Source organism: Camelus dromedarius, chromosome 16 (assembly GCF_036321535.1).
Source record: "Camelus dromedarius isolate mCamDro1 chromosome 16, mCamDro1.pat, whole genome shotgun sequence".
NCBI classification, from domain to species: Eukaryota; Metazoa; Chordata; class Mammalia; order Artiodactyla; family Camelidae; genus Camelus; species Camelus dromedarius.
The window spans coordinates 30,349,001-30,375,371 of NC_087451.1; the positions used below are offsets into that span (position 1 = coordinate 30,349,001).

At 40.4% G+C, this 26,371-nt stretch overlaps 1 protein-coding gene across 5 annotated transcripts in view; it reads right to left on the bottom strand.

Annotated features, from left to right (window-relative positions):
- TNRC6C (trinucleotide repeat containing adaptor 6C) overlaps positions 1–26,371 on the bottom strand; it is a 113,887-nt gene that overhangs the window by 81,403 nt on the left and 6,113 nt on the right. For 2 of the 5 annotated variants that reach the window (XM_064495465.1, XM_064495463.1), the window contains exon 1: positions 13,638–15,286. The exons of 1 other annotated variant lie outside the window; for it this stretch is intronic. In XM_064495465.1, coding sequence (XP_064351535.1) covers positions 13,638–13,699 — 62 coding nt within the window. In that variant the 5' untranslated portion in view covers positions 13,700–15,286. Of the gene's footprint in view, positions 1–13,637; positions 15,287–26,371 lie in introns of those variants that run through there. 2 more of the 5 variants (XM_064495467.1, XM_031469189.2) reach the window with 1 other exon arrangement.

A 26,371-nucleotide genomic window follows, 5' to 3' on the forward strand; every position in this document is an offset into this window, starting at 1 on the left:
AAGCAAAGCAGGAGGACCGGGCAGAGTAATCAAAACCTGGGGAGGTGGCCTGCGTGGGGGTGTGTCTCATTTCCCTTCTTCTCTCGCAGCTTGTCTGTTCTTGTCACTTTGCCAGTGGAGGCCCAGCAGCTGAACTGGAAGGAGCCCCGCCTTTCTGAAGAGAGGATTAGGAAAATGAGCTCCTGTGAGCCAGACAATGTGGGGGAATCCCAGAGAGGAATCCACTAGAGGAGATCCCCCAAATTCTATGCACAAACTTCCATAGTTCTGGGCTCGCCTTCGAGTCACGCATGTGTAGGACAGACCCAAAACAGCGGAGCAAAGCCTTTGAAAACTGGACTGCAATTGCTACCACCCTCCCCATGTCTGCACATCTCAGACTGTCCCCTGGGTGGCGGGTGTGGGCCAGGCCCAGAGTGACAGAACACAGCGGAGGCCAGGCAGACGGAGCTGACCCTGGAGCCACCGTGCACAGACGGCAAGACAGACCCCGCGGTCGTGCAGACCGCCGATAAAAACAAGCACGGGACAAGACGACGACAACAACAAACTCCAGGAGCTGACTAGGACTCACAGTCAGTACACACAGTCATAACATCCAGGGGACAGATCCGAAATTACTCCTTACCCAAAGTACCAGAAAAATGTGGCCAAACTGTCAGGACAAAAGACAAGGGATGCCAACTCTGTGATGACCCAGGTACTGGAGTTATCAGAGACTTTAGAGCACTTGTTGTAACTATGCTCCAGGAGGCAAACAAAGGCCAATACACTAGAAACAAATGGGACGACAGGCATTCACAGCAGATAAATAGAAACTATCAAAACAGAACCAAATGGAAATTCTAGAACTGAAAAATATCTGAATTAAAAACTTCACTGGATGGGCTCAATGAAAGAATGTATATGAAAGGAAAGAGCCTGAACTTAAAAGAGCAACAGAACTTACCCAATCTGAAGAACAGACAGAAAAAAGATGGAAAAAAATGGAGTCTCAGGGACCTATGGGATAATATCAAAAGGTCCAGTATTCTTGTCATTGGAGTTCCAGAACTAGAGGAGGAAGGGGTTGGTGAAGAAAAAGAAGTCTGGAGAGAGGGTGGTAGAAGACTCCCCCGATTTGGTGATATAAATTTACAGATTCAGAAAGCTCTGTAAACTCCAAACAGGATAAACTCAGAAACCACCCTCAGACATATTACATATTAGGTACAAGTAGCCAGACTCAAAAAGATACATGCTGCATAGTTCAATTCATGAGACACTCCGAAAAAAGAAAAATAATAGGCATGTACGACAGACTAGTGACTGCCTGGGGCTGGGGCTGCGGCTGGGGCTGGAGGAAGACACGGACCACAAAGGGGCGGAGCAAGGGGGCTTTTGCGGAGGATGACGGAACTGTCCTGCGCCTTGACTGCGACGGTGGTTACGTGCACCTATATGCGTTACATACACACTGGGCGTTACATACACACTGGCTGCACTTGCTGAAACTTACGTAACTGTACACCAGGGAGGGAACTGTGCTGTATGCAAACTTCACAAAAAAGCAAACAAAGACAAAATAAAAAACAAAAGCAAAAAAATTACGATTTGTAAGTGGTCATGGAGGTGGGAGGGTGGTTCTGGAGAACGTGGAATCCCTCCCCATGCATTCTCCTCCCCGGCTGTTCCTCGCCTACTGAGAGGTGAGGTGGCAACTAAATGGAGGTGGGACATGGGGTGAGCTGTGGGGACAGAGCTAAAGCTAAAGACGGTCATTTAGCACAGGACCGGTGCACCATAAGGCACATGGGGACAGTCTGGAGAAAAGGGCAAAGACCCTGGTTAGGAATGATGACTGCAGGAGCCTTTATTTTGCAACGATGGAGAAGAATCACAGAGATCCAGGGAGAGACATGGCAAAATCAGCTGGCCTCAACATATTCCAAAAGAACTCAGACACTATTTTCATTTTAGTGCTAGTACAGACTTCGGACCCAGGATTTATCTGAGGACTTAACTACTGTGGCTAAAACACCAAACCAGAGCAAAGCCAGCAGCACTCTTGGTCGGGTGCCACGTGACCGACCAGACTTCTCAGCAGCACCTCTTGCTTCTCGCTTGTCACACACGCACGTTACGGGTGCTTGCTGGCTGCGCGCTGGCAGAGACACAGCCCCTTCCCTGTTCCACCAGCGCTTCCTACGTGTTGTTATCTACTTCCACTGACTTTTTATCACAGAAAAAATTATGTTCCTCGTTTGGCAGGCTTTTCTCTGAACAATAAAGCTGATTACCTCCATCTGTTATTTTTGTCACTCAGCTTCCTTTACTCCCCACGTTGGTAACTGTACCCTGATTTCCCCTGGAGTACCAGTCCCTCTCTCACTCTGAGTTTTAGGAACGTGAACTTCTGAGGATCAGAGGAATAGAAGCTAAAGGCCTTAACCACAGGAGGCCTGCCAACGAGGCTGACGGCAAGGAAGAGAAGCTAAGAAGCAGGGTGAGAATGAAGCCTTAGTGACACATGTCCTCTGAGCCCGGGAACAAGCTGTTTCTGTGCCTCGTCCCTCAGTATCTTACCCCCTGGTCCTACTAGGTCAGTCAAGACACTCTTTGGAATGTGAATCCTGAACTGAGTGGCAAACAGCGGGAGCAGACTCAGCTCAGTGACTGTGGCCTACAAAACCTGTCCATTTATACTGTATAGCGCAGGGAAATATATTCAGTATCTTGCAGTAGCTCATAGTGAAAAAGAGTATGAAAATGAATATATATATTCATGTATGCCTGAAGAACTGTGCTGTACACCAGAAATTGACACAACACTGTAAACTGACTATAACTCAAAAACCAAACCAAAACCAAAACCAAACCCAAACCCTGTCCATTCACACCCGCTCTTGAGACTTGCAGGCTGCTGGGCCTGGCCTTTCAGCTCTCCCTTCAATGACGCCAGCCACCTCATGCTGCTCCAAAAGGCCCTCTTCCCTCCCCCTTAGTTAATACAGAGCCACTTTCTGTTGCCTGTAACCAAAGAATCCTGATAAATACAGTTTCTCAACAAATCTATTTACTTAATTTAGGCTTACTCAGCAAGAGTACTGACTGGGGTTAGCAATATTTAATTATGATTTGTCTCAAAACTAATCATGTTCAGTAAATATTTTTAACGACTACATAAAAACTGCTTTAGTACTACTATATTAACACGCACAGAATTATTACAAGTAATTACAAGTACAGAAGTTGGTACCGTTTTGCGGAAACCTTTTCTTTATTTCATTTTTGAGTTTAAAGTAGCCTCAAATTAAGTCAGACAATGACACTGCAATGTCTACTGTCGCTCCATTTTCATAGTCAATTTACATAATGGCACTTGAACATGTGTACTTTTAATATGCTTGAATTAATAATCTCCAACCAATCTCTCAGATACACTAGTCCTTGCTGACACATTCTGGTGCACAAGCCGCAGAGTGGTCATTAATGTTGATCAAGATTTCATGTTTGCTAGAAAATTTTAAAGTAGGCACTGTGTAACAGATAATAAGCACACTTTACCCAAAAGTGTCTACTCCCAGCTGCTAAGGAATGTGGACGTGGGGCACTGTGCTATGGATTTATGGCCTCTGAGCTCCACACTCGGCTTTTTGCCCACTCTGAAAACTGGGACCTTTAATATCTGCCTTTGCCAGCTGGCACCATGGGAAGCTTTTTCAACAGAGGGTGCTAGAGAGACACAGCAGGAAAAGCGTTCCGCTCAGGCGCCTCCTGCAGCCCCTCCCCTTCCCCTGGCAGAGGACCTTCCCAGCAGTGCCTCCGCCCCAGTCCCCTGCTTGGTGACTTTTCTGCCATACCTTGGACCACAGCTGCACCCTCTCCAGCCGTCTGGACCTCAGCCAGTGGGGCTCTCAGGGGGTGCCCCAGCTCAGCCCTGGGGGCCGTGGCTACTCTTTATACCTGCTATTCCTACAAAATTTAAAGCTTTAAATATAAAGTTTTCTTTACTTCTGACTAGCAAATCCCTCATTACTCCAATCCCCCGTTAGAGTTAGCAATTCTTTTTTTTTCCTCACTTAAAAAAAATTGTAGTCAGTTTACACTGTTGTGTCCATTTCCAGAGTATAGCGTGATAGTTCAGTCATACACATATATACATGTATTCGTTGTCATATTTTTTTAAATTACAGGTTCCTAAAAGATAGTGAACATTAAAAAGTATTTACTAGTCACAGCCTGTTGGTTCTGTATCTTAAACTACAAGCCTGGGAATTACTGTCTTAAATCAACAACTCTAATCCCCAAAGTATGTAAACTTGTATGAACTGTGTGTGCAATACTATGTTCATATACCAATTTAAAACAGCAAATGTTTTCTATTACTCTCACAAAGTCGACTCACTGCTAGTCGCCATCATTCTGGCTTTCTGATTTTTTAAAAAAAGGAGTTCACCTCCTTAAAGGACTTTAATGCGACCACATCCAGTAATGGGTTAAAACACACACTCAGAGCCAACCTACAGTCTGCCCTCTAGTGAAGCAATTAGCAGCTTCCTAAACTATGTTACTGTTTACGATTCAATTCCTCACTCCATCCTTAACCATGAGAACACAAACCCATTCTACAAAGGAAGAAAAAGGTTCCCTAGAACTCAGGTCCAAAAATAAGTTTTCCACGGGAGACCTCCCCCAGGTGACACACAGCCAGGCCCCGGACAGCGAGCGTCCTTCACGCCCCAAAGCATGCACAAGGGCTGGCTTTATTAAACCAGCTCCTGCAACCTCCTCACAGCTAAAAGCATAGTGGGGAGACTCAGGTAATGTCAAAAACTCAGCAGTTCTCTAGGGAGTCAAGGCAACATGGTCCAAATATGAAAGTTTCTGATAGTTTCACTGAATCCAAAGATAAAACCTAGAAAAATCAAACACTCCTCCATAGATACCAAGTCCGAATGAAAAACACGAGGAGAGCAGACAGTGTGAGGTTTTTTAGTCTTCGGAAAAACTAATGAGAACAATAGCTGTCATTTACTAAACACAGGGCTAGGAAGGCCTTCTCAACAGACGACATCCTTGACTCCTCAAAACCTCGTTGAAAGGGACATCACCTACGTCTTACAGGAGAAGGCTCTGAAGCTCAGCCGTCTTGGTGAGGAGCCCGACGTGCCGCAGTTAAGTGATTCAATCCTGAGCACGCGCTCGTCCCCCATGCACAACATACCCCTAAAAAGCACATACGCTTTGCTGTACGTAGTCCGGGAGCGAGAGCCGTGTGCTTCAGACTTAAGACAAGCTGATGGTTAGGCTGACCCCACTTTTTGGAAACTGAAGAGTCTAATCAAGACAGTCTCTTAGATGATACATCAGCTCCACTACTGGCGAAGCTGCTATAACTGAGAGACTCCGAAGTGCAATGTCCTTGAGACATTTCTCCTCCAACTGCAGAGGCTGGCCAGGCAGCTTTGCTCCAAGAGGCATCTAGGGACCCAGCTCGTTTCAGTCACTAGAAGAGGGAGAAGAGAAGCTGCAGAGCAAATCATTTCCTTTTTGGTTCATGCCCTGGAAGTTCATACACGAGTTCTGCTCATGTCCAGTTAGCCAGAACTTATTCACATGCCCAATGTAGATACAAGGAAGGCTGGGGGAGGTCTAGGTGTGCTCATCTAAAACGCCTTCCAAAAGGAAGGAGAGAACGCATTCCCCAGGGAAAATTAAGTTTCTGAAACTGACGGATGGCTTCCCCACCTCTAAAGGAAGATAAATAGTAGGTAGTTTTCCCAAAACAAAACAGATATACATACACACATATCTGTGAGTTTGTGTATTTCTTGACCAAACAATCATAAATCGAGTCCCCAAAATTCACCTCTATAGAATATGAGCAAAATAGGCAGAAACTTCTTTAAGGGATCAAGATGTCACCCATTACCTGCTGTGACTAGAAAAACCCTAGTAATGCTTCCACAGCGTGACTGAGCCCCACAAGGTTCCCAGCACATCTTCCAGAATGAATTTGTTACAAAATGCCAAATTTTATCTAATTTAAGATGCCTTCAACTATAAGATCACCAACATTTTATGCACCACTAAGGAAAATTGCTGCCAGTTCCACCGTGACACACCATTGTCTGTAAGATGCACGTCCAGTTCAGAGATGTTAGAAGTGGGAAAAGTGTGCTTCTTAGAACAAGTGACACAGGCTGTCCCTGAAGTGACAAATGAAACTCATCTACCCTATGAAAATATTGGACAAAAACCAATTAAATTGTAGAAAGCAAATTATTATAGTTGCTATTATGTCATTCTTTATGATAGTAATAAAAGTAAACATATTGAGGCCATGCGTATGCTTCATGAATTAGAAAAAAAACCCCTCAATTCTTAGGGAAAGACAGACAGCTACTTTCATAACGCATCGATTAAAATTTGCTAAGAAGTACCGGCTGCTGTGAGAGAACGTGATGGGGGCATGCTGCCCCTCAGGAGAGCACGGTAGGTCTCCAGAGGGGGTGAGCTCAGTTCTGAAGGATAACTAGCCACACGGACAGAAACGCTGCAGTGGGAAGAAACGTGGCACATTTGAGAACAGCAAGGTGACTAGTGGGCCGACAGCTTCGGCGCAGGAAGAAGTGGTTACAAGTCAGTGGGAGAGATGTGGGTTAAAAGTTCTGGTCTCAACCTCAGAGCAACGAGAAGCTACTGAAGAATTTTAAGCAAGAGAATAACAATCATATTTGTGTTTATACGGGATCATTCCAGCTACTAAGTGGACAATGGAATATAAGAGGATAAGACTGGGCAGGTGGAAACCAGTGAGTAGGCTCTGCTGTCAGTCTAAGAGTTGAGACTTGGTAATTTACATTTGGGGAGCCTCAGAGGATCTGGGGATAGAAAGCAGGGTTTGAAAATTACTTAGGAGATGAAATGAACAGAACGTGTGATTAACGGGATGTGGGCATAAGGGAGACGGAGGCACTGAGAACAACCCCAGGGTTCTCACCCTGAGTGTGGGACAGCATCGTTCAAGACAAACACTGGAGAAGGACATCCTGAGTCTGAGATGCTTGAGCGTTAAACTGGGAAGGGAGCTGGCAGCTAGAGATATAATTCTGGATTCAGAGGAAAGACTTGGGCTGGAAAAAAATCTAGGGAGATGTCAATGCAGAGATTAGTCAAAGCCACGGCCAGAGCTGAGATCAGGTAGGGAAGGAGTTAATGTAAACAGAAAAGAGGGCCTGGGACAAAGACTCAAGGACCATCAGCATGCAACGGTCAGGCTCAGGAGGATGAGACACATTAAAACACCGACCCACCACTTACGCATCGATTATTTACTAATAACTGGCCACAATATGCTAGACTCTGTATTAGGCATACGGATATCCAGTGAACAAGGCACACAAGCTCCCTATTATTAAGGAGCTAAGTTTAGTGAGTAAACAAAAAACACAAGAAAGTAAAGAAGGCAATTTCACGTTGTGACAAATGCTATGAAGAAAATAAAGCTGGCACTGCCACTCAAATTCCATGAATGGCACTGACATCACTGATGAGATTTCCAAAATGATGAGTACTGAGAAAGCTCCAAAGTACAATCTTCCCTCAACTTACAAGAGAGCTGCTTTCCTGGGAAATTCAGTGTATATCACAACAGCACAAAAAACTGTATACACACGTAAAATAGGGTCTACGTGAAAATAAACAAGGTTTTCACCTACCTAAATATCCAGAGGGCTATCCAGAAGTAACAAAGGGTGCAGTACCACAGTGCCAGTCTTCACTGTGTGGGACTGGTCCACACACTACAGAACACCTAGAATCCCTGGCTCCTACTCACTGAATGTCATCGTGCCCAACTCCAATCACGTGACAGCCTGAACACATCTCCATCTTTCCAAGTGACCCCCAAAGGGGTTGGTACCTACCCTGTCGAGAAACGCTGCTTTGAGGCAACAAAGCACACACTGTACTAAATGGCACAAATTTCAAGAAATGGAGATGCACTGAGGTCTCCACATGAAAAATTCTAGTTGTAGACATTTCCATGAAGTAGCAATCGCTCTTTTTCATTCGATATACACAGCTGACCCTTCAACAACAAAGGCTGGAACTGAGCAGGTCTACTTACACGTGGATTTTTTCAACAACTACTACAGTACTACACAATCCATTCTGAGCATATGGAACCACCCAGATGAAGGGCTGGTTGTGAAGTTACTCGTGGATTTCGGCTGTGCGGAGGATGGGCGCCCCTAACCCTCACATGGTGCAAGGATCCACTGTACTTACTGAGAGTGTATGTACTATGTGCCAGACTCTGTTTCGGTCCCTGCCGCCACCAGAGGTTACATTTTAGAAAACTGCAGGAAACACACAATGACTCGAAATGAAATCTATACATCCCTGCACCTCTCAGGTAAAAGCACAAAGTGTTTCCTTGAAAATTAACATTATTTTCCCCATTAACTGTTTGTAAAAGTTTGCAGGCACATGTACCATAAAAGAGATTTAAACAGCACCCAACAAATGACATCCAACACTGAAAAAACAGTTCTGTAGTTTCAAATCGTACTGGGAAAGTTTTTACAGGGAAAAAAGGTAGCCCTAATGGAAAAGATGCCAATTATAACCAAACCCTTTTGGGTTCTAAATATTCTCAGACAGAAAAGAAAAGCAAGTGGGGAGCTGTGTGTTTTTAACCAGGGAATCAAAGTACAGAAGTGATCTCCTGTGAGAACAGATTCACAGACAGGCAGATGCTGAGAAGAAATTCTGATGTTGGGAAGAAGATGCAATGAAGAACAAAGAGCTGGCAAATATTGCTAATTAGCACAGCACCACTGGTGGACAGTTGACCACAGTTTCAATTTATGCTCTCAATAACGCTCAGTTCAGTTCAGGGAATTTTCTAAACTTAAAAAAAAGATATGGTTGAAATAATTTTTTATATAAAATTTTATATTCTGCTCTTTTCATTTATAACAAGGTATTCTCACACTAAATGAGCTTCACAAATACAATTTTTAATGACAACATACTACTTTCATTGTGCAGACAGACCATAATTTTCTTAACAATTCCTGTTATTTATTTAGGTGTTTCCCTTTTACACGACTTTCACCACTAATCCTCTTTTGTGTAGTCTGCTCCATTTTTGTGATTATTCTAAGATGCTCTATTTTTGTGATTATTGTCTTAAGAGGGATTTCAGGAAGCAGACTTACTAAACACAGGGGTATAATTAAGAGTTTCAATACTTATAACCACACTGTCATCCAAAGGCATTTTAATAATCTGTATTTTTTACTAGCTGAGTACAAGTGCTTGTTTCAAAATACCTTCACAAGCACTTAGAATTACAATTTTTAATCTCTGCTAATCAGATACAAAGTATCTCACTGGCCTTAATTTACAATTCTTTGATTATTAATGGGCATACTTCCCCATATTTGTTAACCTGCATGAATTTTGTTTCCATTTATATCTTCTGGTCTATCCCTTGGGTTCTTAATGTGCTTTTTTTCTTTATCAATTTATAAGAGATTATATATGTTAACTGGATTAACCTTTTATTATGTTGCTAGAAACATTTCTCACATTTTGCCTTTAAATTATTTTTGATATTCAGAAGTTTTGAATTCCCATAAAATCCCACAAAAAGCTTTCACAAGATTTTATTTTCAGTATAGAAACATTCCCCAAATTTGCTGGGTTTATTTTCTAGATTTCTTAAATGTTTTATACAGATGATGCTTTATTTAAGATATTCACGGTAGACACTAGGATTTACCTTGCTTTCTTTTAAATCCAGTAGCTCACAGAGTTCCTTGCCTGGGCATCGTTCGGTGCCCAGGACTGAATGACCCTTCCCTTCCCAACTCGTTTGTGACTCTGACTCTTCATATATCAAAGTCACGTATAACAGATGGGCCCGAAGACCATTCTGTGCCATGAGTAATTGTGTGCTTCTGCCAGGATCACACTATTTTAATTATCCTAGTTTCATAAAATTTTGGGTTATCTGCTACCACTAGTTTCCCTCATTATTTTTTAAAAAGTTGTTTTAACTATGCTTTTATCCTTCCAGATGAAATTTACAACCATTTTACCATGTTCCAGAAGAAAAAGATTTATTTTTTAAAAATTAGAATTGCTTTAAACGTACAAATTAACTGAACTGAAAGCTCTGTAAGATTAGAGAAAATCCCTCAATGCCTTTCCTATTTCAGTGAAACCATCATTTTCTTTTCAAAACATTTTTTTAAATTTTTTATTGAGTTACAGTCAGTTTATAATGTTGTATCAATTTCCGTCATTTTCTTTATATTTATTTCCTATACATGTTAATCTCATTTATAGGTATTTTATGATATTTTATTGTCCTTATGTATAGGATCAAATATTCTATGTATTACCTAAATGGTTACTGATGGTAGGTATCTAGTCAATTATTGATTTATCTGTGCTACATCAAATAACTTTTCAGTAGAGCATCTTGGGTTTTTAAAGGGTATACAATCTGTAAACAACAACCTTCTTTTCACCTTTTTATTTCTATCCAAGTGAGCCCAACATAATCACAGGAACCCTTTGAACCCAGGTTTAGAGGTCAGAGACAAAGAAGTCACAAGTTCAAAGTATGAGATGGCTATAACACACAGCTGCTGGCCTGAAGGTGGAGGGTACACAGTTAGGAACATGGTGGCCTTAAGAGCAACCATACTGATAGCCAACAAGGAGACAAGGTCCTCAGTCCTATAGCCACAAGGAGGTGAATTCTGCCAACAATAAGAATAAGCCCGGAAGCAGGTCTTTGCCCAGAGCCTCCACAGGAGAACTCAGCTTGGTCATCACCTTGAGTTCAGCCCTGCAAGACCCAGAGCAGAGACCCTAGTCACGCCAGGCCAGACTTCTGGCCTGCACACTGTCAACTAACACTGGCTGTTCTTTTAAACAGCAAAGGTGGTGGTAATTCATGATGCAGCAATAGAAAACTAACATACCTGTCTTATTTAACTGGCAAGAACTTAGAAGTCAACATAAGAAAAAAATTAAATACCAATGTTAGTCTTACCAGTCAGGAAATAGCTGGAGTCAGAAACCACACCAGTAATTTGAATAGGGTAGATTTAATAGAAAGATCTGTTAACTAGTAAAAGTTGATTAACTTTTAAGAGGGGTAAAGTGGTCTTGAAGGGGTCCAAACGAAGCAAATGTAGGAAGCAGAAACTTTCCACCTCTAGGTTGGGGGTGTATAAATAAGGAAGAGGCTAAGACTTTGGAAGAAGATCCCTTCACATGGACCGGAGAGGGGCAGCTGCCAGAGGACACACAGCTGTTCAGCAGCAAAGAGGCCCCACAGAGGACCCAGGCCTCCTGAGTGGTGAATCATCTTCCCTAAGGGCATGGGTAGGCCAAAGCTGCTCCTTGAGTGCCACTGAGATGAGAACCACCAGGACCCCCAGATGCCAATCTGCTGACTGTTGCACCCCGCCAAAAGCACAATGGAACCAGGAAGGGAAGCCCCCTCCGTCCCTCTCCTCCTCGTGTTGTCTCTCCAGTGCCGTCTATTGACAAAGACTAACGTGGCCAAAGGGAAATGTTTACGGTGCCCTGCTCCAGCATCACAAGGCTGGGGATGGACAGATTGGGCTTTACACAGATTCAGAGATGAGAGACAAATGAATAACATCCCTTTGGCTGCTTGGCTCCCAAATACACCCTCTACGCACATTTGAACTGGCATAAAGCATAAAAACAACCATGCTTCTGCCTAACAGCAGGCAGCTGTCTTCCTGTAAGTGAGGACATTCTCACCTTCCCCCCAGATGAAGGGCCATAGTCCCAGCAGCCACTGTACCCAGCCCTGGCACATTCATTCTCCTTCAAGTCAATCCAGTCCCACTGAATATTCCGTTCTCTGCAGACTAAACTGTCAGATTAATTCCCAACCATTTGTGTAAAAAGTAAGAGAAAAAAGCAAAAGTTTCACACACAGATACAACAAAGCAAAGCAAACAATGTGCTTTCACTACAATTCTCACTTCTGCGCCTGGTCACATGGTCATGAATGGGGTCCATGACTTTCTTTTTCCACTTTCCATTTCATGTTTCATTTGTCCTCAATGAGAACCTCAGCTCATTAGGGCTCTCAAAATGATAGGATGACCCAAACTTTCATTCCTGAAGGATCTGACTCCTCAAAAGACCAGGCTTTTGCTGGGTCTGCAGTTTTCCATTACCCTTTAATATACAATAATTTAATAGTGTATTAATATAGAAGCACTTACTAAGAGACACTCCAGAGAATCCCCAGTTACAGACACAGTCTTCCTTGCCCCCCGTGTGCAGCACCATCCCTGTTTCCCCCTAGTAATCAGGATTAAGTACTGTAGTCAGTAAACTAACCCCTTGGGTTCAGTAACATAAAGAGCCCCCAAATGAGTGGCAGCCTCATAGTCCAACTCAATGAAACTGTTTTGCGAAGTCTTGTAGAAGCATTCCCCACTTGGAAAGTAAGAACTCCAAACCCCAGCAGAGTTCAAAGTTGCTAGGATGAAAAGCAGAAATTCTTCAAAGGGGTCATTTGGTATAATCATAGTGAGTGACAGCTTTTAGCTTTTCACAGTTAAGTATGATTGGTCTGAGAATTGATACCACATTAAACAAATGTCTTGCTCTTCCTAATTTGTGTCTAACAGAAGAAACAACAATAATAAATTTATCTTTTTCTTCTTTTGATTCTGTTGATTTTTGCTTTTTGTATTTTGAAGTTATGTTACTATGTGCATACAAATTTCTTGATGGATTAACTCATTTTTCATCATGATACTTCTTTTTTCATTTTTAGGGATGTATCTTACCTTGGAGTCTACTTTGTCTAATATCACTTAAATTGACCATTTTACTACTCATTTTGTACTCCCCCTCCCCCGCACTTCTTGCCTCCTTTTGGACCAGTGTTTTTTATTATTCCATTTCCCCTCTCCTTCTCTATTAGCTTGACAGCTATAAATTCTCTTTCTATCCTTTTAGTGGTTATCCCAGAGTAGCTTTTTCCAACTGAAGTTCCATGAGAGAACTGTGTCTTACAGAAAATAATGTGAGTGACTAATTTTTCAATTCCTCCAAAGATGATACATAGCTAGTGTCATGCTAGATGCAAAGAGGTTGATTCATTACATACAAAGGATGCTTTAGCACATAAGTTGGCAAACTTTTTCTATTAAGAGCAAGAAAGTAAATTATTTTGAGCTTCATGGACCATACTGTGTCTGTTGCAACTACTCAGCCCTGGCACTGTATCATGAAAGCCACTACAGACAATACGTAAACTAATGGGCATGGCTGTTCCAATAAAACATTATTTACCAAAACAGGCTACAGGCTGGATTTGGCCCATGGGCTGAAGTTTATCAGTCGCTGTCTTTGGGCATTAGGGTGTGATTTTCTCACTACACATGGTCGAGAAGGGCTGCCTTACACATTACATCATACACCCCAGACTCGTTAGTCTTTTTAAATATAAATTACAAGGATCTTAGAATATTTAAATCATATTTACCTTCTTCCTGCTTTTTGCGATACTGCTGTCATTTACTATTTCTACTGTTTTATACAGTTATATTACTTTATACTTATTCACCATTTACCTTTTCCAATGCTCTTGATTCTTTCCTGAATCTCTATGCTTCAATCTGGGGTAATTTTCCATCTACCTGAAGAACTCTCTTTATAGTTCCTTCAGTGTGGATCTTCTGGTGATGCATTCTCACACGTTATTTGTCTATCTGAAAGGTCTATATTCTACTTCATTTTTGCTTGATATAAATTTCCAGGTTGGCAGTTATTTTCTTGCAACACTTTGAAGACATCATTCCATTGTCTTCCTGTTTCCATTTCTTCTGCAAAGTCAATCATTAATTACTCCTTTGAAGGTAATGCATCTTTTGCCTCGTATGGCTAATTTTAAGACTGCCTTTGGTTTTTTAGCAATTTTTCCTTTCCTCCGTTTCCTTCTTTCTTCCTTCCTCCCTCCATCTCTTCCCTCCTTTCTTTAAAACAAACAAACAAAAAAAAACATTGGTTAGGTCCACAGTGACTCCAAAATCTATGGCCTGATAACTTTCATCAGTTTTGGAAGATTCTCAGCCATTATTTCTTTAAATATTACTTCTGACCTATTCTTTTTCCTTTCAAGACACCAAATATAAGTATTTTAGACTTTGAGTAGTGTCCCATTTGTCTCTTATGTGATTTTTCTTTTCCTTTTTTTATCCTTTTGTGTCCGTGCTTTAGCGTGGATATTTTCTTCTAATCCGTCTTCCAGGTCACAAATGCTCTTTTCAGCTGCAGTTAATCTGCTATGAAACCCTTCTGTTACTGTACTTTTCAATTCCGATATTTTCCCACAGTTTCCAGGTTTCTCCTGAAACTCCATTTGTCATCAGACTTTTTGAGCATGTTAATCAATGTTATCTTAAAGTCCAAGTCTGATAATCCCAAAAGCTAGATCTTCCGTGGGTGTCCTTGTTGCCTGCCTTTCCCCTTGACTGTCAGTCTTTTTACATGCCTAGTTTTCGACTGAATGTTAGTTACTGCATGGAAAAATCGTGAAGATATCTGAGACCAGATGATATGATCTTCTTCCTGTAGAGAGCATTTACTTCTGCTCCTGACAGGTACTTTGGAGCAGAGGTGAATCACTTTAATCCATTTTAGCCAATTCAAAATTAAGTTTCAGTTTTGCAAGGGTGGATTTCAGGAAGATGCTTATGTTCATCATTGGTCCTAGGGTAAAACTCCGTTGAGTAGGGCCAGGGAGGTCCAACCAAAAGCCTGGGATGGTTACCAGGGTCCTTCCTTCTCTGTCATCCCTGACATCCCTTTCATGTCCCCCCTACCCCCAGAACGGAACACTCTACTTAGCTTCTCAGCCTCAGTTTTCTGTTCAGCTTTTCAGTCTTGGCTTTTGACTTGGCAATGGCCTCTCAGGGGTCATATGGCAGCAAATGTTTACTCTGCCTTTTCAGATCTCCCTTCTTTGGGGGGAAATCTTGGCCCCTCGAAGTCCTGAATGCCCTGGTAGCCTCCAATGCCTTCAAATAGTTGCTTTTAATGTTCTACTTAGCTTTTTTAGTTCTTGGGAGCAGGGTGGTCTAATACAGCTAGTCTGCCTTAGCAAGAAGCAGAAGTCTCAAAGGATACTGGATTTTACTCAATGAATTTCTAGGTAGCAATTAAGATAATCTCATGCTGCTGCATATCTCCAATTCTCTATAGAGAGATTTAAAGAAATAATAGTAACACTGATGAATTACACTTTTTGGTAAATTATTTAAGATTCTCAGATTATATTTACATTAACAGAAGTCTAAAGACAGTTTTGTTGCTATCATTTTCACGTTTCTGGTATAATTACGCTAACTTCACAAAACAAATTAGATAGCTTTCCCTCTTTTTAAAATTCTGAGACAATTTACACAGTAAATATTAAAAAGTATGAAAGAATTTATTTTCATTAGCAATATCAGAAAAGAAGAAACTTTTTGAAGAGGAATTCTTCTATAATTGAAATTTCTTCCTTGTTCTATTTAGGTTTTCTGGATTCTCAAAGGGTTCTGTGATGACTTAAAAAGTTAAGATCCTGACCCAGCACAAGGGTAAGGCTCAATAAATGTTTCCTTTTGACCTAAAAGGTTATCTTTTTGTTTTGTACCAGGTCATAAATACATACTACTTTTGAGTCAGGGAAGTTGCTTTTCATTACCCAAAGCTTTAAGATTACTGGAGATTTAAGAAAGATACTAGTGGAACTGAAAAGGGGATATTACTGTTCACTCTACTTTCCTCATCCTCTTTGGAGAGGGAGTTGGTACTAGCAGAAGCTGACAATCTAACACATATGAAGATTCAGTTATTCAATCAATAAGCAAAATTTACTGAGACCTACTATGAATAAGTCAATAAGCTATGTTTTATAAAAGACGAAAAGAAAAATCCTGCCTTCAAGGAGTTTATAATACAAGAAAGAAAAAATATATACATGCATAATCATTATAAAAGGTAGAAAGTCTAAGTATCATAATACAGATACCAACTGGAAACACCTGTCATATAATAATTCATACAACTTGTATGCCGAGTAGCAACATGTTAAGCATTCTGTTCTCTCTTTAACATACCTCTAAAATAAAGGGGGAAACCAAGTTTTATAAGTCACTGAGTGACTTCATATTTCTTAGGTATCTGACCTTACAAATAAAGCTTTACCACATTATGATAACTGAATGTCACAGGAGACCAATTTATAAGCATTTCTGGAATGCTGACTGGGGCACCTCTATGTGAAATACAGTAAATTAAACGGACAATATGATCATCACAAGAACAAATCCTAACAGTCTACAAAGAATACAAATTCAATCTCTAACCTACATCCGTTGCTCAAGCAATAATTTTATAGGCCATTTGTGGATCTTTTCAGGATAAAACAACCCCCCACACACACCTTACAAATCATACCAAAGTGATTACTATGGTCATGTCTATAATAGGGTTAAAACAATACCACTCTCCACACTTGAATCACTCCTTTGAAATTACAGTAACACACACACAGATAGGTAACAACAGTGCACATGTGTGGCAGTGAGGAATAGACTCTGCAGGGCTGAATGTAGGGAAGATAACGTGTACCCACAATGTGTCAAGTTTATGCACTATCTCACTGAGTCTGCACAGTAACCCTGTAGAGGCATAATTATCCACTTCTTCCAGATGGGCAAAAGCTCAGAGAAATTAAAAAAATAAGCCCAAAGTCACCTAGCTCGTAAGTGGCATTCCTAGAAATTTAACCCAGAATTGAAATTCCCAGGACCATGCTTGTATCAGTGGTCCTCAAATGCTGGTTATCAGTTTATGAGAAGGAACTGCACGTATCTGAAGTATACTGTTCAATAAATTTTGATACATGTATACACCTGTGAAACCACCCTCACAATCAAGGTAACTCCACAAAACGAGAGAAATAAGGATGAGGCACATTTTTCACAAAGTTACATTCACTTGACTTGTAGGACTCTCCTCTAAGATGGTATCCTTTCTACTTCTCTGCATGGGAATGTCTGTTGTTTCATAAAGTAAGGATGAGAGTGGATGGTGGTGGTTTTTCTTCAAATGTCTTACGTGGCACCGTGTTGGCTCCCACTTCTGCTGCTGAAACTTTGTGTATGAAGCCCCAGAATCTCCTAACTGCAGTGCTTTCTATACTTCTGAAAGAACAGATTTTTAGCCCCAAAAGGAAAGGTTTGATTAAATAATATTCAAGAGCTAATTATCTTCCTACAAAAACAAGTATATTTTAAACACTGCTATGTGTAGCTATCTTTTTAGGCAAAAAAAGTTTTTGGAGGGGGGTGGTAATTAGATTTATTTATTCATTTTTAGAGGAGGTGCTAGGGGTTGAACCCAGGACCTTGTGCATGTTAAGCGTGCGCTCTTCCACTTTAGCTATATCCTCCCCTCTTATGGGCAAGATTGTAAGGGAGGCATCCCCATTTCCTCTAAGGGAGGCCATTTTCCAGTGGTCACTTGGTTTTTAAAATTTTGTTTCTCATCCCCCTCCAGTGCACCGTCCCACCACTCCCACCAACGAACTTCAAAACTTAACCTCAACAAATGTGCTCATTGCCTTGATTGTGGGGATGGTTTCACAGGTGTGTACATATATAAAACCTTACTGAATGGTATACTTTAAATGTGTGCAGTTTAGTAAATGTGGGGAAAAAACCTTAATAAAGATGCCCCCCAGAATAACCTCGCCGGGGTAATGAAGGCATTTGAACCTTTGGACAGTACTAGCATTTTCACTGCCTGCAGGTGTTTGCACCCATCTTCACTGCCGCATTTTCCCTAGCAGCACAGGAGTGGAAGAATTTCTTTTCTCATTCTCCTTAGGATTATACTTAAACTTTGCCAACTGGATATGAAAAAACAAATTCTGGTTCCTTTAATTTGCTTTTCTTTGATTACTGGCAAGATAAATTTTTTAAATGTCTACTTAGTAATCTGTTTTATAAATTGTCTTTTCCTTTGCTCATTTACCTATGCCAAAAGACATAAAGCTAGTTTTTCTGGCAAGACTTAGGTTTGAACCCAGGGCTGTCTGATCTTATGCAAGTCACACCACCTCTTTGGACCTCAGTTTTCTCCTCTATAAACCTCATAATCTGTGAATTTTAAATAGTTTAAATTAGTTAAGACTCATTCTTGGAAATGCAGCAGGTACACACAATATAATGCTAGTCAATAATATTTTTGTTGCTAATCTATTGTCACCTTAAAGAAAATGAAATAGCAGTGGCAATATAATCCCAAAATAAAACTAAGCAAAAACAAAACACACAAAGAACAATCTTCATATTTTTAATAAAAAATAAGATGAAAATGTCTGATAAGTATATATATTTTAACATACATCAAAGCCTTAAGATATAAAAATAGCTTTTCTTCCCTCTTTAAAAAAAGGTTCATAGTAAATTTAGAGTTGTACAGCCATTAACCATAATCCAAATTTCAAACCATTTTATTACCACCCCCCCACCCCCACAAAAATCTTTCATGCCAATTTACAGCCAATCCCCATTCTCACCCTTAGCCCTAGACGACCACCAGTACACTTCTGGATCCTAGGATTTGTTCTTTCTGGAAATATCACATAAATTACATCTGACTGCTTTCAGTTAGTGTGATGTTTCTGAGATTCATCCACACTGTAGCACGTACCACAACTTCATTCTTTTTATTGCTGAATAATATTCCATTGTATGGATATCCACATTTCATTTACCCATTTGTCCGTCGATGGTCATTTGTTTTCACTTACTCCTATTATAAATAACCTTCATGTTCATGTTTTCGTGTAATGGTATCTGTATAGGTAGATAAGCAGGAAAGGAACTGGTGGGTCATATGGTAAATTTATGTTCAGCTTTTTAGGAAATTGCCTAATTGTCTTCCAAAGCAGCTGCACCAAGCAATTTCCACCAGCGATGGGTGAGGTTCCCCGTTTCTCCACATCCTTGTTACTGCCTTTTGACTGTAGCCATTCTAGTGGATATGAAGTGGTATCTTGTGGTTTTAATGTTCATTTCCTGAATGCTTAGTGATATTGAGCATCTTATGTGCTTATTAGCCACTTTTATATCTTTTTTTGTGAAATGTCTATTAATACCCTCTGTCCTTTTTCACTTGGGTACTTTGTCTTATTGAGTTATGAAGACTTATTCTTTATATATTCTGAATACAAGTTCTTTGTCAGCTACAGGGTTTGCAATAGTTTATTCCAGTCTGTGGACTGTCTTTTCATGTTCTTAATGTCTTTTGAAGCACAGTTTTGAATTTTGATGGTATCCAATTTATCAACTTTTTTTTTTTTTGATGTTTTTGGTGGTTTATTTATGAAGTCTTTGTCTAACCAAAAGTCATGAGGATTTTCTCCTGTATTTTTTCTAAAAGTGGTATAGTTTCAGTTCTTGCATTTAAGTCTATGGTCCGTTTTAGGTTCAGTTTGTGTATGGTATGAGGTAAGGATCTAAATCATTTTTTTTTTTTTTTTTTTGCATACAGATATCCAACTGCCCTAGAACACTTATTGAGAAGACTGTCCTTTGCCCCACTGAACTGTCTTGGCACCTTTGTCAAAAATCAGTTCGCCGTAAACAAAGGTTTTGAACACTCATTTCTGCTCCATTTGTCTATATGCCTGCTCATGTGCCAGTACCACACTGTTTTAATTGCTTTAGCTGCAGAGTATATTCCTAAGTTGGAAATTTTAAGTCCTTCCTTTAACTTTATTTGTCAAAATGGTTTTGGCTACTTTCAGTCTTTTGCATTTCCATATAAATTTTAGAATCAGCTTATCAACCTCTGCCCCCTCCCAAAAAAGAGCCTGAGATTTTGATGTGAATTGCACTGAATTTATAGATCAATTTAGGAAGAACTGCTATATTGTGTCTATATGTTGTGTCTTCACATCCATGAACACAGAACGTCTCTCCAATTATTTGTATCTTCTTTAATTTTTCTCAGTCATGTTTTGCAGTTTTCAGAGTACAAGTCTTTTACTTCATTAAATTTATTCTTAAGTATTTAATTTTTTTATGCTATAGTGAAATTGTTTATTGCTAGTATATAGAAATACAAGAGACTTTCATGTATTTCTTGCTGAACTTGTTTACTAGTTCTAGTAGCATCTGTGTGTGTGTGTGTGTGTGTGTGTGTGTGTGTGTGTGTGTGTGTGTGTGTGTGAATTCCTTAGGGTTTTCTAAATACAGAATCATGCCATCTGTGGATAAGGACAGTTTAACTTCTTCCTTTCCTTTTTTTTTAAAAAACCTGATTGCACAGGCTAGAATCTTCAGTACAATGCTGAATAGAAACAAAGAGAATGGACGTTCTTGTCTTGTTCCCGATTTTAGGGAGAAGGCATTCAGTTGCTCAACCTCAAATATGTTAACTTCTTGTGTTTTGCATGTTTTTCCTATACACCCTTTATCAAGGTGATGAACTTCTCTTTTATACCTAATCTGCTGAGAGTTTTTATCACGAATAGATACTGAATTCTGTCAAATGTTTTTTCTGCATCTATAGTGATGATCATGTGGTTTTGTCCTTGATTCTATCAACATGGTGAATGACATCAAGTGACTCTAGGATGTTAATCCAAACTTGCAGGATAAACCCCACTTGGTCATAATTCTCTTTATATGTTGCGGGACTTGGCTTCTGACTGAAGTTTTTGTGTTTACACTGATGAGAGACATTGGGCTGTAGTTTTATTTTCTTGTGGTATCTCTGGCTTTGGCACGGCAATACTGGCCTCAGAATCAGCTGAGGAGTGTTTCCTCATCCTTTATTTTGTGGAAATGTTTCTGAAGGCTTGGTATTAGTTTTTTGTATGTCTGACAAAGTTTACCAGTGAAGCCAAGATGACCTAGGCTCTTCTTTGTGGCAAGACTGTTAATTACCCATTCAATTTCTTTACTTGTTTTAAGTCCATTCAAGTTTTTCATTCTTCCTGAAGTCAGTTTTGGCAATTTGTCTATTTCTAGAATTTTGTCCATTTCATCTAAGATGTCTAATTTGTTGGCACAAAGTTATTAAGAGTATCTGTTTAACTTCTGTGGGATCAGTACTCAAGTCCCCTCTTTCCTTCTTGATTTTGCTACTTTGTATCTTCTGTTTTTCTTGGTCAATCTAGCTATGGGTTTGTCAATTTTACTGATATTTTCAATTAGCAGCTTTTGGTTTTGTTGATCTTTTCTACTGTTTTCCGTTTTCTATTTCATTGACTTCCACTCTAATCTTTCTTTCTTTCTTATTGCTTACTATGGGTTTAGTCTGTTCTTCACATTCCAGATTCATAGGAATGAATTAGTGGATTTCATTAAAATATTGATTTGAGATCTTTCTCCTTTTATAGTATAGACACTTAAAGCTATAAATTTCCCTCTTAGTACTGCTTAGCTGAATCACATTAATTTTGATATGTTGTGGTTTTTTTTTTTAATTCAATTCAAAATACTTTTTGACTTCCCCTTGTGATCTCTTCTTTGACCCATGGGTTACTTAGAAACCTCTTGTTTAATTTCTTATGGATTGTACATGGAGAGAAAGAGGGGAGCCAAGAAGGACTCCAGTTTTTGACTGGACAACCAGCAGGATGTAAGCACCCCTAAGTAAGACAGGGAGGGGCACAGTGGATGTGGGAGCAAAAACAGGAGTTAGGTCCTGGCCCTCTGGGCTGGAAATGTTCACTTAACAGTCATCGGAGATGTGGAGGAGGCAACTGGATATGCAAATACTGAGTCTGCGAAGCAGTCCAGGTGGGTGAAACAAAACTTAGGCGTCTTTAGAGTAGGTGTGGTATATAAAGTCATAGCACTGGATGAGGTCACTAAAGGTGTGAGTGTAGACAGAAAAGAGAAAGTTCACACAAGTGAAGTTAGAGTTGGTTTCATGAATGAGACTGGTGTTCAGTTAGGTATGTTAGGATATTGAGAATCTCATCTGTCAAGGACAGAAGCTAATTCAAGCTCTCTATAAGCCATGAGTGTGACACAAATGTTATCACATGGTAACGTGTTCTACCTGTGACTAATGGCAGCGTTAATGATGACAAGATAATGATATTAAGAGACCCAGGTCTCCAGATGAATAGACATTTTATAACATGGATCTATTAATGCCAGGCTTACAGCATATATGTTTACTAAAATTATGACATCCTTAAATTGTCCATGTTACTGAAACAAGACCCTTACCCCACGTACCTATTTTTTCTTTGCCCTATGCCTCTCCACCATTCTCAGTCATTTAATATCTATCTCCTCTGAAAACTGTGACATCAAAGAAGCAAAATTGTTATCCTCCAACCAGAGAGCGAAATAATGAAAACAAAAGATAATATGCTTATTCCAAGGTCTGAATGTCTTCACCTTATAAGTCAGTTCGGGTTTACAACACTCCACTCCTTCAAACTTTCTGTCATGAAGAACCGGAAGAAAGATACAACACAGAAGAAAAATGGGTCAAGTGAGAAGCTGCTTTCCTACTGAGATCTGAGACTGAACAGGAAGTAGCAGGGAGCAGCTCAATTAGATGAAGACAGACAGTTATCATGCACTGCTCACATAAGTCACAGGCAGCTTCCTTCCAACTACCCACTAATAACTACAGCACTCTAGTTCCAAGGTGACACCGATTTGCATAGAAGCATCTTCCCACTTTTTACAATTTGGATCAAAAGTAGAATCCCTTTAAATAGGCTTAAAAATTTCAGTAATGTTTATTTTCAAAAAATGCTTTAAGAAAAACCTGCTGCTGTGACAGAAAAAAAAAAGTAATCCACGAGATTTCATGAGACCTCTGTTTGTCTCATAGACACGCCCCTCCTCAGCTGCATTCTAGATGCCAGAGTTGGAAATCAGGGAGAAAAGAGAATTTATCATCAGGGTTTTCAAGTAGAACTAACATTTCTTATAAACACATCAAAGTTGGTTTCTCTCAATATATTTTTAGAGCCCAAAATGATACTATTTGGGGCTATGAACCCACTGAACACAGGTTATTTATATACCATATGATTAAAAAATTTTATTAAAATAGGCCAAATGCCACAGATCAAATTTGGGGCCCCAAAGATCTCTTAGATCTTTAAAGATAATAAAAAACCACTCTGTCCAGCAGTGAGGTGGAGCAGCAGAGCAGTCAGACGCACGGCCACGGCAGTCCTGCAGACCTGACTTCCCCGAGGTGCCTCCACGTCCTCATCTACTGATGAGAATAAATGAGGTAATACATCAAGTGCCTTGTATTTGGCACACACCAAGCACTCAAAAAACTACAGCTATTAGGCCCTTTGGAATCCCTTCTCCAGTTGTGAATTGCATGGTCAGAGCCTCAAAATAGAATAGGCCTTTCCTCCCATCTCTGAAGTGCAAAGTTTCAGGAGGGAAAATGTAAAAAATATTAAAAACATGAAAAGAGCACATGAAAAAAGGGAGAAAAGGTCATGGGAAAGATAAATAAAAGGCAAAAAGACTTCTGAGTAATCTTAAAGGCTGAATTCTGAAATCAATGTCTGCTACTTTGAGATCAGCTGGACGCTCACAAGTTAAAGAGAAAAACCCACTTTCTTAAGCCGTGGATCTATATAATCAAAATTCTGCCATCAAAGGTTAAACAGGCATGCATGTAAGCTAATTAAATAACCACATCTAACAATTGTGCTAAAGGAGTACTTAAATTGAGTTAACATAAAATTGGTCTCAAGAAAAAGAATTTCGACAACATCCTTTTAAAATTCAATCTGATTTCCAGAGTCCCCCCTAGAGGAGACTAGAATAACAAGCTTAGTATATGCTAACCAGACACTGTGGACTGGCCAGAACTATCCTGTTAGTTATGTAACACTAAATTTTTCCAATGGCTAGTATCTGAAGATAGTCGCCTGATCTTTGAAAGACAAACCAGGAACTAGACCTAAAATTCGAATTCCATAAGAAATATCACGTATTATTTCTTTACAATTTGGTTGGGGGCACTCACTGGCAGTGCCCAGAGGCCTCAGGGAAAGGGAACTGCCCATTCCCACAGGCAGATGACATGGCGCAGGGCATCCCACTGGGGACTGTCAGGATGACTCATCCCCAAGACTGTCCTCACACCTTCAGGTGCATCCCATCTGACTAGTTGGAAATATGGTGGGTCATGATCCTAAGAAGAGTACAACACAGGGGGAAAGTAGTCACCATCCATCTCTCCCCGCCCCCTTCCTACCATGTGTGTAAGCAACATCTCTGCAGAAGCAGATGACTCAAAATCAAACTGAAAAATTTTACCTGAGCATCTCCAAAATGCTGTAGGTATTACGAAGACAAACATGTTATTATCCCTGCTATCAAGGAACTCAGAGTCTAATAGGGAAATGATGATGCTGATGGTTTTTCTGCAAAGCACTAAGGCGGTTCAGTCTAAAATGAAATGGGCGAAGAAATAGTGCTCATCAATTAAATACAAAACCATAGTACGTGCAAGGGTACAGCAGGGGCTAATGTTCTTATTCATCACTTGACGGTGGTAAATAAAATTTTTGTCTGTTTTAAAGCTTCCCCACCCCACTCTAGGGAGGTAAAAAAAGAAAAAAGTTTATTTTGGTGTTTCAATTTTTTTCTTTGTTAAAAAGGAATCTATTATCACTTAGTTTAAGGAATCTATCATATTTATCTAACCTCTAAAAAGTGCTAGTAACATCAACACAGCCACCATGAAAACGAGTATACTATTTGTTATAATCTGATCTTACATTTTCTGAAAATACTGAAGATTTGTTTTCTCTCTTTTCTGTCAGTGTTCCATATCCATGAAGTTTACAATGTATCTGAGACTGCTACATAATTCTGAGTTAAGATTTCTTTATGGGGATGGCACTCAGGAAGTTCGCTGCCGTTGAGAGTACTCACCATAATTAGCAGCAGAACCCTGTCATTACATGGCCCTTTACGTACCAGGATTCATGCTGTGAGTCAAATCTCTATCCCAGAACCTCAAACAACAAACTCTCCTAAAACTACTATCTTATGTGTCCTCTTTCCCAAAACAGCATTGTAAAAGGATGCACAGTATGTATTTAATCACATATTTTAACATTAGCTTCTCTACTTACTTAATTTAAAGCCTCTCTAGGACATCCCAGGAAGAGCAGCAAGCCCCGTACAGCTGACCTCTCAGAACTCTTTCCTTCCAACAGCCCACACCAATCACTCTGAGCTGTTTTTTCCCGCTGATCCTTCTGAACACCCTTTCAGTTCCACCCTGCCATAGTGCTTGTCCGAGCTAGCATCACCTTGCACCAACAACCACAACAGCCATGGTTTCCCCCTCCAACCATCCGCTGTATGTCAGCTCAACGAAAGTTTCTAATCACATGATAGACATGTCACGTCTATCAATAACCATCAAAATTTCCTAACCAGCCAAAGAATGGAGATGCTTTCCACATAGTCCCTTCTAAACCTGACTGCTGACACGAAGCCTCCACTTACAGCTAGGTCTCAGTGCTCAGTCAATAAACGGAGTCCTAGCTGCTATGGGTAGGCACTTTCCAAAATGCTCCCCACACATCGTTTGCCCATTTGTCTCCTTGCTGAATACCTTTCTATCCAGCCAAATTCTATCCACCTTCCAGGACCCCTTTCAAGTGATGCCTTGCCTGACCACTGTGACCCGTGGATCCTCTCCCTCCTCTGAATGACTGGGCACTTTCTCCTTCCGCAGTCCCAAAGCCCATTCCATTGAAAGGTGGTATTGAAGGGAAAACATTGTTCAGTGGCCACGTAAGTCTGGAAGAGACTGGGCTAGTGAAGGTACAGTTTCCTTTTGCTGCTGGACTTCTCCAAGCACCCAGTGTGTTAATATGCATCTTCCAGAGGGGAGATACGGTATACAGCTATATAATTATACACCACCACGGATTTTTGTTAACTTAAGGAAGCTTCGCAACATTTAATTGCTATCTCAGTTTTTCTGTTTGTTTGTTTTCACTTGTTTGGTGCCTGTCTCCCTCACTAGTAGGACAGAGCAAGGAGGGCAGGGAGATGTCAACCTTCACTGTGGCCACTGAGCAAAGAAACCATTCAGTTTCTGTGGCATAAAGGAAGGAACATGTGACCAGGCTTGGGCTTTAGAAAGCGGCCCGGGGGATGCTAAAGCCCGCAGACCCTGGCATCAGAGGCCTGACACCTCATTAAGGCTCTGACTTTGGGCATATTATTCAACTTCCATCAGCCTCAGTTTCCCAATCTAGAAAACAAACACAGGAACA